A 14,000-nucleotide genomic window follows, 5' to 3' on the forward strand; every position below is an offset into this window, starting at 1 on the left:
TCCCTGCCTTGGGGAATGGCCCTAGCATCCTCCATCTAGTCCCTGGAGACAGAACCTAGGTATCATTCTTGATGCCTCCCTCTTCCTCATCCCCTACTAACATATCACATCAGTCAAGTCCCACCAGCTCTACTTCCTACACGTCCCCAGATCAGCTCACTTCTCTCTAGCTCCACATGGACTGTAACCTAGTTCAGGCCACTGCCATACTTTTGCCAGGGTGCCTGCAACAGCCTCTGCCCTGTCAGCCTCTAAGTGTTTCCCATTTCAGTTCATCTCCACTTGGCTTTCTGTCTGGGGGTTGAAGTGGGGAGGATGGTTCTGAGGGGGCAAGCTGATCCTGTCACTCCTTTGCTTAAAATCCTTCAATGGCTGCTGATTGTTCTGGCGATAAAGTCCAAACATTTTCTCTTAATTAATGCCTGGAATTTTCTCTCCAGACATACCCCAGCAAACTCCTACTCATCCTTTAGATATCAGCTGAAATGTCACTGCCTTCGGGACCCTTTCCACACCCAAGATTCAGTTAGCCAGCTCCCCAGCACCCCACTCTTCCCTACTATAGAACTTTACACTCTATATTGTATTATTTATTGATTACTTCATCCTTGATTATAAATTCTGCAAGGGTAGAAACCTGTCTTGTTCACTTTTATGAACCCATCACTCACTATGGTACCTAACACATTACAAATGCTCAATAAATATCTGTTGAATATAGGTATAAATGAATAAATTAATTACTATGAACTAGAGTTGTGCTTGGTTGGAGGAAGCACAAATTTTGACACTTTGTACATCTCATATGATAATGGTTATCAGATGTGAAGACTCTAGAAAGTTATTGACTTGAAATAAAGATGAGTATGGATTCTTTAAGTTTGGCTTCATATATGTAATGTATCTTTTAAAGTTTTGTGTAATTCCACATCACAAACATTTAGTTTTTTCATATGCCCTAACAATTAACAAAACTGTAGATCACAAAAATAGCTGCATCTTTTAAAATGGCTCTGATTATTGTCTATTACTAAAAATAAGAAATTTGTTCTTTTTGTTTCAGGAACGCTGAATGAAGACACTGAAAAAAATATCGACAAGTCTTACTTTCTGGTGTTTTTTATAGTTGATGAAAGCAATAGCTGGTATATCGATGAAAATATTCATACATTTACTGAATCTGGAAAAGTTAACACAAGTGATCCTGGCTTCAAGGAGAGCAATAGCATGTACTGTAAGATTCAAAAGAACTTTCTCATTCATAGTATCTTATAATTCTAACTTCTATGATCCTATTTAGTAATTTTCCTTTGCTCAAGTTTGTTTAGTTGAGTTGATATTTTTCAGTGTTTCACTCAGGTATACTGGTTGACGTGCCAGTCAACTAGTAAATCTTGCTTATTTCCTAAGTTTCATAGCAAATAATGTTTGATAAACACATTTAGTTTTCCGAAGTCTGATATTGATTACAAATAGATGGTTAAAAACATAGGAAAGATGTAATTTTAAGGTAATGAAATACTATGGAAGACAAAGACATAACTGAACAAATATTTTATGGAAATGTGTTTTTATCCAACATAGAATTTTTCATAAACGATGTTCTCATAGTTTCAATCACCTGTATCCTTGCTCTCTTACGAAATTTTCCTTCTAGTCTTTTCCCCTTTTCACTGCTTCTTGCCTTTCTGCTTATTTTTTCTCTTCTTGCCTCTAAACCTTTGTGCTCTCCTCACTTCTAATCATACATAATGTGTATGAGATGGCCTCCTTCTTCACAAAACACAAATCAAATATTGTAGATTACGTGTGAGAACAACGTTGACACTGTGAGGTTTCTATAATGAGGAATGCATACAACTTTTACCATGTGGCACTGATTTACCATAAATATACATTTATTCTCAGCCATAAATGGATACATATATGGAAATCTGCCCCCCCTCACCATGTGTGCAGAAGACAGGATCAAGTGGCACTTCGTTGGCATAGGTGGTACAGCTAACGATCACTCCATCTATCTCCACGGACAAACTCTGATCTCTCGGAATCACAGAAAGGACACCATCATGGTCTTCCCGGCCTCGTTGGAAGATGCCTTCATGGTGGCCAAGGGCCCAGGAGAGTGGACACTGGGCTGCCATATACATGGTAGAGATTTATTACTTTTGCATAATACAAAGTCAGAGAACTTCCAAGGTTACAACCCATTACAAATGCCTCATATTACAAATGAAGAAATTGATATCCAGGAGGGTGATACAATTTCTTTGGGAAACAATCAGTGATGGAATCCAGGTCCGTGACAACTTTTCACTCTATAACAATAAGCCCTTTTAGGTGTATAGGATTTTGTTGCTTTTACAAAAAATTTTTATATTCATTAGCCTGTGAGCCTCACAAGAACACTGAGTATTAGAGCAGGCTTTATTACAGTTTTTTTTTTTAAACTGAAGAAACAAGTTTCAAGAGATTAAAACACTTGCCCAAAATCTTATAAGAAGCAGAGCGAGGAATTATGCAGAACCAAATAATTATAATTCATTACTCAGTAAACCTGTTTTCAATCAGAAAACGTAATATCATTAGAATTGAAGAATATAACTTTATTTTTTTGGTCCAAAAATGGAGTTTACAAAACCTTTCTTTTTGTAAGTCCTAAACTTTGGTTAGTATCATGTTTCAATTAATTATTAAAACAACTAAATGATAGTATTTATCAGGATTCCCTACATGCTGTGTCCCTCCCAGGGATATGGGAAAAAGAAGAATCACTCATAGCTATTACAACTTAAGAATGGAATTTAGTGATAAAAAGACTGTGGCTTAGAATGGAATATCAATTTCAGGTAAAAATGTACACTCAGCCCCATCCACTCCTCAAGCCAGGTCTTTCTGCCTCAGCTCTGCAGAGGGTCAGCCCTTGGCACAAGTAAGGAAGCTCCTCAAAGCCTACTTGGCTAATGGCACCCATCATTTTTTCTCCTGTGGTGTTTTTTTCCCCCTCTTTCTGTGTTTTTCTACAGCTTTTTTGTTTTTTAATTTATTTCCAGTCTTTTTTAATTTGTAGCAATTATAAGAATATATAAATCGATCTTTGCTAGATAGGAAGAAAGCAAGCAAAGAAAGAAGGAGGAAAGAGAGAGGGAGGGACAGAGAGAGGGAGGGAGGCAGGGAGGAAGAAAATTTGGTGGAGGGAGGCAGGCAGAAAAAGGGAAAGAATCTAAGGTGGTGTACAGGAGCCAGTTCATACGGCTCAAGAGAGCTAATAGTTAAATAATCAAACCCGTAAACTGTTGGTAGCTTCAAATTTGTCACAGTGGGAGTGTTTACACCACAAAAAATTGGCACACAAATCATATTTTGTGAAAGCTATTTTAAAGAAACACCATTAGTCCAAATCCACCCCACTACCATCCCAGTTTCCTCCCCAGAGGTAACCACTGTAATGAATGTGAATCCAGTACTTGCAAATCTCTTCACTGTGTATGTAAAATGTACATGTACAAATTAAAATACATAGCCATGTTTTATGTTTTGTTTTATGTTAAGTAGATCACACTGCATATAATATTCTGTTGCTTGCTTTCATCACTCACCATATTGAAGTCTTGAAGTTTCTTTCTATGACATGCCCTATACATCTTATTCTTTTTAATGGTTGCATTGTTTTCCATATTTTGGATGTACTATAATTTATTTGACCATTTGCCTACTGATAGACATTCAAATTGCTTCTAATTTTTTGGTTTGTTAACAATGTTAATGTCTTTTTATATGTCTCTTCATGTATGTGCAAATATTTCTCGTGGCTAACTATCAAGTAAAATTATGTGATGGAAGAGCTTTTAATTTTAACGAATATTGCCAAATTGCCTTCCAAGAAGTCTATACTAATTTACACTCCCACCAACAGTACCCTGAAAGCAAAATGCAGACTGATGTCATAGAAACATACTTGCCTTGATTTTCTTCCTGCTTGCCAACTAGTTAATTTAGTAAATCATCTAACTCATTAGTGACTAGTAGTAGCAATTTCATACTCCTGAAGGAAGACATTCTTGGTCAAATAGACTCTCAGTATGTGGGTGCCATCTTCATCTAGGAGTTGGTCCAAAGCTGGTTGTTATTCTCTAGTAATGCATGTCCCTTTAATATTCATCTTTGCATCCAAGTTTTAGTACGTGTTTCATACATTTTAAGTTGTTACATAGATTTCATATATCACATTTCTGAAAGAAAGGGAAAGTTTAAGTATTGTTGGCTAAAATTAAAAATATAGGTGGACCAAGAAAATTTTATTAATGTTTTGATAACATTCTCTACTTGGGTTTACTGTTTTCCAGAGAGTATGCAGGCATTTTTCAATGTAAAAAATTGCCAGAAACCTTCAACAGATGTTGCTGGGACACATGTACATTACTATATTGCTGCTGAGGAAATTCTTTGGCAATATGCTCCATCTGGTATAGATTTCTTCACTAAAAAAAATTTAACAGCAGCTGGAAGGTAATGATTTACTGGTTGAAATATTTATGGTTAAATAATAAAGATAATTGAAATTTTTCATAACCCAGTTACTTCTAAAAATGATTTAGTCATCTTATAATTAAAAGTTACTGATAAAATAAATGTGAAAAAAATAATTGTATAAAAATTGGAAAATATTGAAGCTAAGGATAATTGCTACACAAAATTCTTCTCTTAAAGGCCTTGGCAGCCAATGTAAAGGAAAATGTACTGCTCATCCTTTTTCTATTACTAAATTTTTAAATGAATTTATTTTATACTCACAAAACATTTTATAACATAGTGAACAATGTCATCAATTGCAATTTTACAAAAATTTAAAAAGTCTTCATATTTAACTTATATACTGCCAAAATCTGAAGGCATAATTAAATTGTTTTATGTGATATGCTTAAATAATAGTAAGGATATTAAATATTAATTTAATTTATTAAATATGAATTACTCAGTAACACTTAAGAATATATCATATTAGCAATTGCTATTTTAATGACCAAAAACTAAGATTAAAAATATATGACTATGGCATCAGCATTTAAAAAGTGGGCAAAAGGTTTTTCTGATAGTTCAGATGCTAAGTATATTTACCAATTTGAAGACAACAGGAGTTTTAATCCTTCTGTTCTACGGAATTAAAGTCACATGTCAGAAAAAGATCAGGTTCTAAAACCATCAGAAAGTAATATTTCCCATGAGATTTATTTTTCTCTAATTTACTCATAGAAATTTGAGATAGCTAACAATGTCAAGTGAATATGTTCTCTTCTTTTGTATTATTTTTGTTGATATATAACATTTATACATATTTATGGGGTACATGTGATATTTTGATAAATACATACAACGTACAATGACTAAATCAGGGCATTTAAGATATCCACTGCCTCAAACATCTATCATTTCTTTGTGTTGGTAACATTTGAAACTTTCTCTTCTAGCTATTTTGAAATATATACTATATATTGTTGTTAACGATAGTCACCCTACTGTACTATCAAGCACTAGAACTTATTTCTTCTATCTAACTGTATGTTTGTATCCATTAACTGTGGGGAACCTACTGCCTTCTGATTTCAAGATTGTTCTTTTTTAAGCACCAAAGGAAGCAAGAAAAACTTCATCTGTCTCTGCTGCATCCCTTTTAATAAAAAGATTTGTTACTGTAAAATTTGGATTTAGTCAAAAGGCCACACTTAAGGACTTAGAAGGCCACAGGTTCCCCACCCCTCTCTATCTCCATTAGATTAACTTTTCTACCTGTCACATATGAGTAAGAATATGCAATATTAGTCTTTCTGTGCCTGGCTTAATTTACTTAATGTAATGACCTTCGGTTCCATCCATATTGCTACAAATGACAGTATTTCATTCTTTTTTATGGCTGAATAATATTCCATTGTGTGTGTGTATCACATTTTCTTTATCCATTTGTCCATTCATAGAAACTTAGGTGGATTCCATGTCTCGGCTATCGTGAAGAGTGCTGCAATAAACATGCGGTGCAGATGTCCCTTTGATATACTGATTTCTTTCCTTGGATACATACCCGATAGTGGCATTGCTAGATAGAATGGTAGTTCTATTTTTAGTTTTTTGATGAAACTCCACACTGTTTTCCATAATGGCTGTACTAATTTACATTCCCACAAACAGTGTGTTAAGATTTCCCTTTTCTCCACATCCTTGTGAGCATTTATTTTTTGTCTTTTTGATGGTAGCTATTTTAACCAGGATAAGATGATACCTCCTTGTCGTTTTGATTTTCATTACCCTGATGACTAGTGATATCAAGCATTTTTTCATATACTTTTTGGCCATTTGTATGTCTTTTTTGAGAAATGTATATTCAGACCCTTGCCCACTTTTTAATGGGATTATTTGGGTTTTTTGCTGTTGAGTTGAGTTCCTTGTATATTTATATATTAGTCCCTTGTCAGATGCATAGTTTGCAAATATTTTCTCTGATTAGACAGGTTGTCTTTTCACCCTCTTGATTGTTTGCTTTGCTGTACAGAAGCATTTTAGTTTAATATAGTCCCATTTGTCTATTTTTGGTTTTGTTACTTAGGTATTAGAAACTTAGGTATTAGCCTTAAAATCTTTGCCTAGACCAATGTCCTGAAGCATTTCCCCTATTTTTTCAGAAATTTCATAGACTGTTTTTGTTAGAATCTGTTGCTGAAGAATTATCGTTTTCTTTTGGAAGTGTCATATTTCCTTTTTCATGCTTCTTATGTCTTTACATTGATATCTATGCATCTGATGAATAGCCACTTCTCCCAATTTCTTGGATTGGCTGTCATAGGGAGACTTTTTCCTATAGATGTATCTACAGTGTTGATTGTGTTGGGTGCTTTAGCCTTGATTTAGGGTGCATATAGTAGTGGAGTCTCCATATAATTTCTTCAGCTGTAATAAGTATCTGTGGTGTCTGTGAGTTCTTCAATGGCTTATGTTATGGTTGTCAATGGAGGCTGTGATAAGGCTTTGCTTATGACAGGGATGCTAGGCAGACCAATCCTTGGGCCCTAGTGGCAGTGGCAATGGGCCTAGCATACCCATCCTTGGACCCCAGAGAAGCATGCATAGGCACCTGTGGGTCCAGAGGGGCTAATCCTTGGGCCTCCAAGTGGCTTGCTCAGGTGTCAGCAGTGACAGTGATGGGCCAGGTGAATGGGTGTGTCCTTGGGGCCCTGGGCAGCATGTGTGGCATCCGTGAGGGTAGTAGTGGTACTGGGTCAACCCTCAGGCCCCCAGGTGACATGCACAGATGTCAGTGGTAAAAGCAATGGCCTGAGAAGGCCAGTCTTCAGGCCCCCAGCTGGTGCATGCAGGTGGGTGCTGGTAGTGGTGGTGGTGGCAGGCTGTGCAGCCCTGTCTTCAGGCCCCTGGGAGTAGTGTGCAAATGCTTGCAGTGATGGGTAGAGCAGGTCAATCTCTGGGCCCTCAGACAATATGTGCAGGTGCTGGCAGGGTAGGCAAGCCCATTCTCTGGCCTCTGGGAGAAGTGTGGGGGTCCCAAGTGTATCAGGCAAGGTAGATCAATCCCCACACCCTTGGATAGCACATGCTGGCACCAGTGGGGTTGGCACCAGGCATAGCAGGTCTGTTCTCAGGTCCCCAATGGTACCCACAGGCGCAGGTTGTGGTGGGTGGGGTTGGTCAATCCCCAGGCCCCCAGATGGTGTGCTGGACACCAACAGGCTAGGGGGACCCATCCTCAGGCCCCCAGGTGGCATGTACAGGCACTGGGTGGTGGACAGGATAGGCGTGTCCTCAGGCCCCCTGATGGTGCACATGAGCACCAGCTGTGGCAGGAAAGGACGTCAGTCCTCCAGCCCTCAAATGGTGCAGTTGGGTGGCAGCAGTGGTGGGCAGATAGGCCAGTCCTCAGGCCCCAAAACAACATCTGGACAGGCTGATCCCAGGTCCACTAAAGGCGCAATGCAGATGTGCAATAAGCCCTGCTGCTGGGCAGGGGTGAGGCAGGGTTGTTGTTGGTGGCAACAGCCATAGGCAGGTGGCTGTCAGGTTCTGGAGAGCATGTGCTTGGCTCCTTCCCTCCCAGGGGCAGGCTCTCTGGTGCACTGCATAGCCCGTTCCCCAGAGTGTATAATAGTGCATGGGCTGGAGTGCTGGGGACCTGGCCACACTCTTGGGTCCAGCTGGTATCACAATGCTGCAGCCCTCTGAGTGGACACAGAGGGCTGTCAATCGGGCTCCAGGGATGTCGAGATGCAGGGGCTGTTGGGCTTTAGGGCAAGATATAGTGTGGTGAGGGCTGGGCTTGCAAAATGGCATCATGCTGTAGCTACCTGGGTCTCTGGGAGTGTGTGGGACCCAGCACAAACTCCTTCTCTGGAGCAATGCCATTGCACAGACTCTGCTATACTAGTGCCAGGGCTCACTAGAGCTGAAAGTCTCTCTGTGGCTAGGATTGCAGGAGTCTGCAGTAGGAATATGGACCTTTTGGGACCTCTCACTTAGCCTTTGCCCACACTGGGGAGCTTCTCCTTGCAGCTGATCTCAGCCAGGCCAGCTGCCTTGTTTCCCTCTCCTTGTGTGCCCTAGATGTTCCTTGTCACTTCCCTGCTGAATTTCAGAGTTCTCTCTTAGATGCTTTATTTGGCATATGATTATCTCCTCAGTGTTTATGAATGTGAGTGTCAGGTGCCTTTAGTCCTCTTCTTACACTTTAAGTTCATCAATAAATATTCAATCTGTGTAATGGAAATTTTGTATGAATTGTCAGAAGGATAACTGGGCTTAGAGTAAAAATTAGATTTAGAGTTAGGTCCTACTCATTTTGTATTGACTAAATATATATGAATTAATAAACTCTTTCATTTTGCTTGATTCTCTTGGTTACGAAATTCTATGATGTCTTAGCACAGCAAGTTACTACTTCAATGCTAGGGAATACTTTTTCTTAGGGGGCTCCTTTTTAAATTATAATTTAAAAAATAACAATGATACCTCTCTTCTTAATATTATAGCATCTCTGCATGTAGTTGTTTTAATAGCCATATTTGTTATTATCTGCCTAAAAATAATCAGATATAATGTCTTTTTAATTTTTATTCCAAAATAAAATTTGCAAACAAATGATTAAGTGGATGCACACATGGAATTATATACACATGCATAAGCAAAAGACTGTAGGGACATCTAGAGAAAATATTGATGGTGGTTATATGTAAATGGTAGGATTATGGAAATTTTAATTTTCTTTGTTGTATCTTTCCTTCTTTTCCAAATTTTATACAATGAGCATGCATTACTTTTATAATCAGAAATAAATTACAAGTATTCTAAAACAGATGTGTTTGGATTCTTGCTTTCTTTTCACATGATCACTGTAAATATAAAAGTTCTTTGTGTATCTGCTTTCTCTGCACAGTGAATCCCAGCCATATTTTGAACAAAGCCCAACCAGAGTTGGAGGAACTTACAAAAAACTAGTTTACTGTGAATATACAAATGCTTCTTTCCAAATACGGAAGGCAAAAGAAGAACACCTTGGAATTCTTGGTAAAATTCTATTCATAGCTTGTGGTGTTATCAACCATTTATATTATACATATTCTGTGCACTCAAAACAGTATTTACCAACTCACAGTTATAGATATTTTAGATACAATCTTATAACCCTATGAAATCAATATATTGATTCACTCAATGATTTTAACTACATTCTTCTGTCCCTATAAATCCAATGAGATGAATATCTTCATGTAATCCAAAGTGACTTTATAAGACCCTGAATCATCTAGAACTCTTGCAGTTGGACCCATTTCTGGGTTCATGGTGTCATCCTTTTAATTTCTCCCTAATAGAACCTTATCTAATACGTAACACAACCTGACAATTCCCTTTATGACTCTTGGTTTCTAGGCCCTGTCATTAAGGCAGAGGTGGGACAGATCATCAAGGTCACTTTCTATAATAATGCTTCCTTGCCGCTCAGCATGCAGCCTCATGGACTGCGTTACAACAAGAGCAATGAGGGCTCATTCTACAAAATACCTGGCAGAAGTAAGTAGCGCTCACGTGAGCCACATTTTCATATAATGTCAGCAAGAAAATAAAATTCCTTGTAAAATTGTTGTGCAGCCTACCTGTCACATTGTAACAGCTTTGTGTACTTTTTTGTGGCAGAGTTATTTTTTTAGTCCCTTTACAACTGTCTCCAAGGTGCTATAAGGTGAGCAAGATATAGTCCTTGCTCTCAAAGATCTCACAGTCTAGATGAGGGTACTTATGGTCTTAGGTTTTATTTTATAAAGGTTTATTTCTTGCTAGGTACCCCTCCACCCTCCGCACATGTAAATCCTGGCACAACATTTGTCTATACATGGGAAGTTCCAAAAGATGTAGGTCCTACCTCCACGGATCCCAGCTGCTTGACCTGGTTCTACTACTCCGCAGTAAATGGGACAAAAGACACTAACAGTGGTCTTGTAGGGCCTCTTCTCGTGTGCAGAAGTGGAAGTCTTGGAAAGAATGGCAAACAGGTGAGTCGTGAGGCCTAAGTCTGGGCATGCCTTGGTGAGAGATGCCACTGCAAAGGAATGGCAATGTCTCAGGGCCACAGGAATCAGCAGCTTCAACTTCTGTGTGCTGATGTCTCCCAGTTCTACTCTTTCCTCAACTCCAGACCTGTATCTTCCTCAGCCCAATGAGCACCCACACCATGGCGTGTCCTACAGACATCTCAAAACTATTTTAACCCTTAACTTCCTTCTGAACAGCCACTTACTGCTCCTCCCTCCCCTGCCAGCCTCCTCTTGTCTATTCTGCCTCTTAGTTAATGATGTCAACAAACTTGGACTCCCATCAACAGCTCCTTCTTTCTCACTTGCACATTAATCACTAAGTCTCCAACACCACTGCCTTATTTTAGGCACTATCATCTCTTTCTGAATTCCTTTAACTTCCTAACTTTTGTCCTGCCTCTCATCCTGCTTCAGTGTAGCTAGTCCACCCTTGTACTGAAGAATTAGCTTCTTCTAACTGGCAAATTAGAATTGCAGTATGGCAGAATTAGCTCTTTAGGCCCCAGGTAAGGAAGGGTATCTCACGTCTCTGACTTTGCCCTTTTCTCTCCCTCTGGAATGGCCTGTTCTCACTGTTTTATCTGCCAAAAAGGAGAGACATTTTTAAAACTCAGCCTGAGGGCCCCTTTGGATAATATCCCCTGACTAAAGTTAATTGAGGCTCCTACAAGTTACCATATTTCCTTGTGTATGTTTCTACTAGAGCATTTATCCATGCAACTATTTTTCCTGGCCTGTGTCTGCCAGTAGACTGTAAGTTTCTAGAAAGCATGCAGAAGGTTTTTAAAAATTTTTTGTAACAACCACAGCCCCTCTCTGGCATGTAGTAGGTGCTCAATAAATGCTTGATGAATGAGTTTCCTTTTATCCTCAGTCACAAGTGAACTAATATCCAAGTTCTTTTCTGCATTTATATAAAAAATTCATACGTAGTAAACCCTTATAAATCCATAAATATGTGTATAATTGAATGTATAATTTATTCAAAACTGTGAATATATATTTATATTCATTTATATAATAAATTCATATTAGTAGTCCCATACTTATTATAGTGCATATCATTTTTATATTTTATATACATATATGTATTTAATTTATTCAAAAATCCTAAAAATGCAGACTTTGTAGAATTAAAAACTCTTGATTTAAGTTGCTTTCCACAGAGCATCCTATCTTAAAAGACACTGTAAATATCTGTGATTAAATGGCTTAGTTTATGGAGTTTAGATGTAGTGATCTCTAGAGTAAAATCCTTATATGAAAAAATCCATAGAGATTTCTCTTAACTTCTTAGTTCTATTTAATATGATAATCCATTTGCTGGGATTCATGCCTTTCTGTGAAATGTCCACAGTCAGAAAATCAACTGGTCACATTTTCCACAAGTATACAATCCCCTTGTGTGGGAAATCCTGTATGCAGATCAACCATCTGACTAGTTTATGAATATGGACCATCTATATTTCATGTCCATTCCTTTTTCCATTCTCATCCACAGAAAGGAGTAGACAAAGAGTTTTACCTGCTTGCCACAATATTTGATGAAAATAAAAGTCTTCTCTTGGATGAAAATATTAGAACATTTATTACACAGCCTGAAAATGTGGATAAAGAGGATCCAGACTTCCAAGAGTCTAACAAGATGTACTGTAAGGGAAAGTTTGCCTTACAAGATAGATGCATTAAATATGTATTTAATGTCATTTTGCCTAATGAATTGCAAATTGAGAGACTTACATTTTCCCCACAATGGTTGGCTAATACATTTTATGTTTCCTTTAAATATAATTTCACAATAAGAATATTGTCTACTAGGGTGATTATCTTAAATTTAATTAACCAGATACCAACATCTTTTTGGTGCAATACATTGTTTTACCTATAGCTAAATGTGAAACAGAAAAGTCATGTATTTCTCTATTGCTAAATTTGTAGAGTGGGTGAGGTGGGGTGTTTGTTGGGTTAGTTGGGTGGTTGGTTGGTTGTTGGTTTTGGAAGACTGTACAGTGTAGTGGGAAAAGGGTTCGTCTACAATCTGGAGACGTGGACTCTGGTTTTACCAGTTCTATTCATTGGTTCAATGACACTGGACAAGTAACTGCCTCTCTTGCCTTGGTTTGCTTAACTGTAAAAGGAAGAAGTTGACTGAGTTGACCCAGTAAAAGCATCATGTAGTTCTGTCATTCTCTAATTCTATGTCATTTTAGCCTCCTATGAAGTATTAAATAACAATGGAGGAGAGAAAAGTTGTAAATAATCACCTTACTATTCTTACATGAATGAACTGCTTCATGATTAGTGCTTTGTTGAGTTTCAAAAGATATCAAGTATCAGTAAATTAAATACTCTTTTCTTTATTGCAAATGTCTTGCAGCCATAAATGGATACATGTATGGAAATCTACCCAGACCGGAAATGTGCGTGGGAGACAAAGTTTCATGGCACGTTTTTAGTGTGGGATCAGAGGAAGATATACACGGGATATATTTTTCGGGAAATACCTTCACTTCCTTAGGAGCAAGGAAGGACACTATAACTGTGTTTCCCCATACCTCAGAGACACTTTTTATGACACCTGATTCTATAGGTGAGTAGTGGATGTTCTCATTCAGCCTGAAACACCAAAATATGCAGAAGCACTGTCTTTATATGCACTGAATATTCTGCACACACACACAAAATGGAATTCGTACAAATGATGCTTGGGAAACTTTGCCCTGCTCCATTTAATTTATGGGCGTCTGAGTAACTCATTTTCCTGTACACACAAATCCCCTCAGCCTCTCCTGGTCCTCTTCCTGGGCCTCCAGGCTTTAAATCATCCCATGCTCTTCAAAACGGATGAAGACGTTTTGAAACTATTTAACTTGTTTTCACTCTATTACCTTCTGTATTTCTTACTCTTCTGTCCATTTGTTTCCCAGGCCTTCCTCCTGCTTCAGCCTTACCCTACTCCCTTCTGCCTTCCTCTCTCTATCCTTCTCCTTACTAGCTTTGGTCTCTAAGTAAATGTTTTAGCTTCAATGAGGTTGATCCTTGTTGGCAACATTTTTGAAAGAAGTCAGCCCATATCAGGGAATTGTGTGGGGATCAGAGGGAACCAGCTTTCTGTCTGAATCTAGTTTCTTTATTTATAAAATAGGGATGTAATAACTCATAATACACAAAAAGGAATAGACAACGATCAAATGAGATAAATGTAGTATAGTGTCTGATGTATGTTAGATATTCCATCAATGTTATCTCCTTCTTTAATCCTGAAAATCTACCCTCATCCCCCTCCACCCCGAAAATTCAACTGTCTTGGTCAAAAACTACTGACACCAATGAAAAACTGTGCAATAAACCAGCTACTCTATAAATACCATGAACTACTGGTATCTTGACTCATTGTGATGCCAAAGATTCACT

The 14,000-nt window shown here is 38.1% G+C and overlaps 1 protein-coding gene across 1 annotated transcript in view; it reads left to right on the forward strand.

Moving 5' to 3' along the window:
- Nucleotides 1-14,000, forward strand: part of CP (ceruloplasmin) — a 36,583-nt gene that overhangs the window by 5,972 nt on the left and 16,611 nt on the right. The window contains exons 4-11 of the mRNA XM_069472008.1: nt 1,064-1,234; nt 1,909-2,151; nt 4,347-4,509; nt 9,431-9,561; nt 9,925-10,065; nt 10,333-10,544; nt 12,088-12,238; nt 12,964-13,176. Of these exons, the coding sequence (XP_069328109.1) occupies nt 1,064-1,234; nt 1,909-2,151; nt 4,347-4,509; nt 9,431-9,561; nt 9,925-10,065; nt 10,333-10,544; nt 12,088-12,238; nt 12,964-13,176 (1,425 nt within the window). The remainder of the gene's footprint in view (nt 1-1,063; nt 1,235-1,908; nt 2,152-4,346; nt 4,510-9,430; nt 9,562-9,924; nt 10,066-10,332; nt 10,545-12,087; nt 12,239-12,963; nt 13,177-14,000) is intronic.

The sequence above is a fragment of the Eulemur rufifrons genome, chromosome 7, assembly GCF_041146395.1.
Source record: "Eulemur rufifrons isolate Redbay chromosome 7, OSU_ERuf_1, whole genome shotgun sequence".
Lineage (NCBI taxonomy): Eukaryota > Metazoa > Chordata > Mammalia > Primates > Lemuridae > Eulemur > Eulemur rufifrons.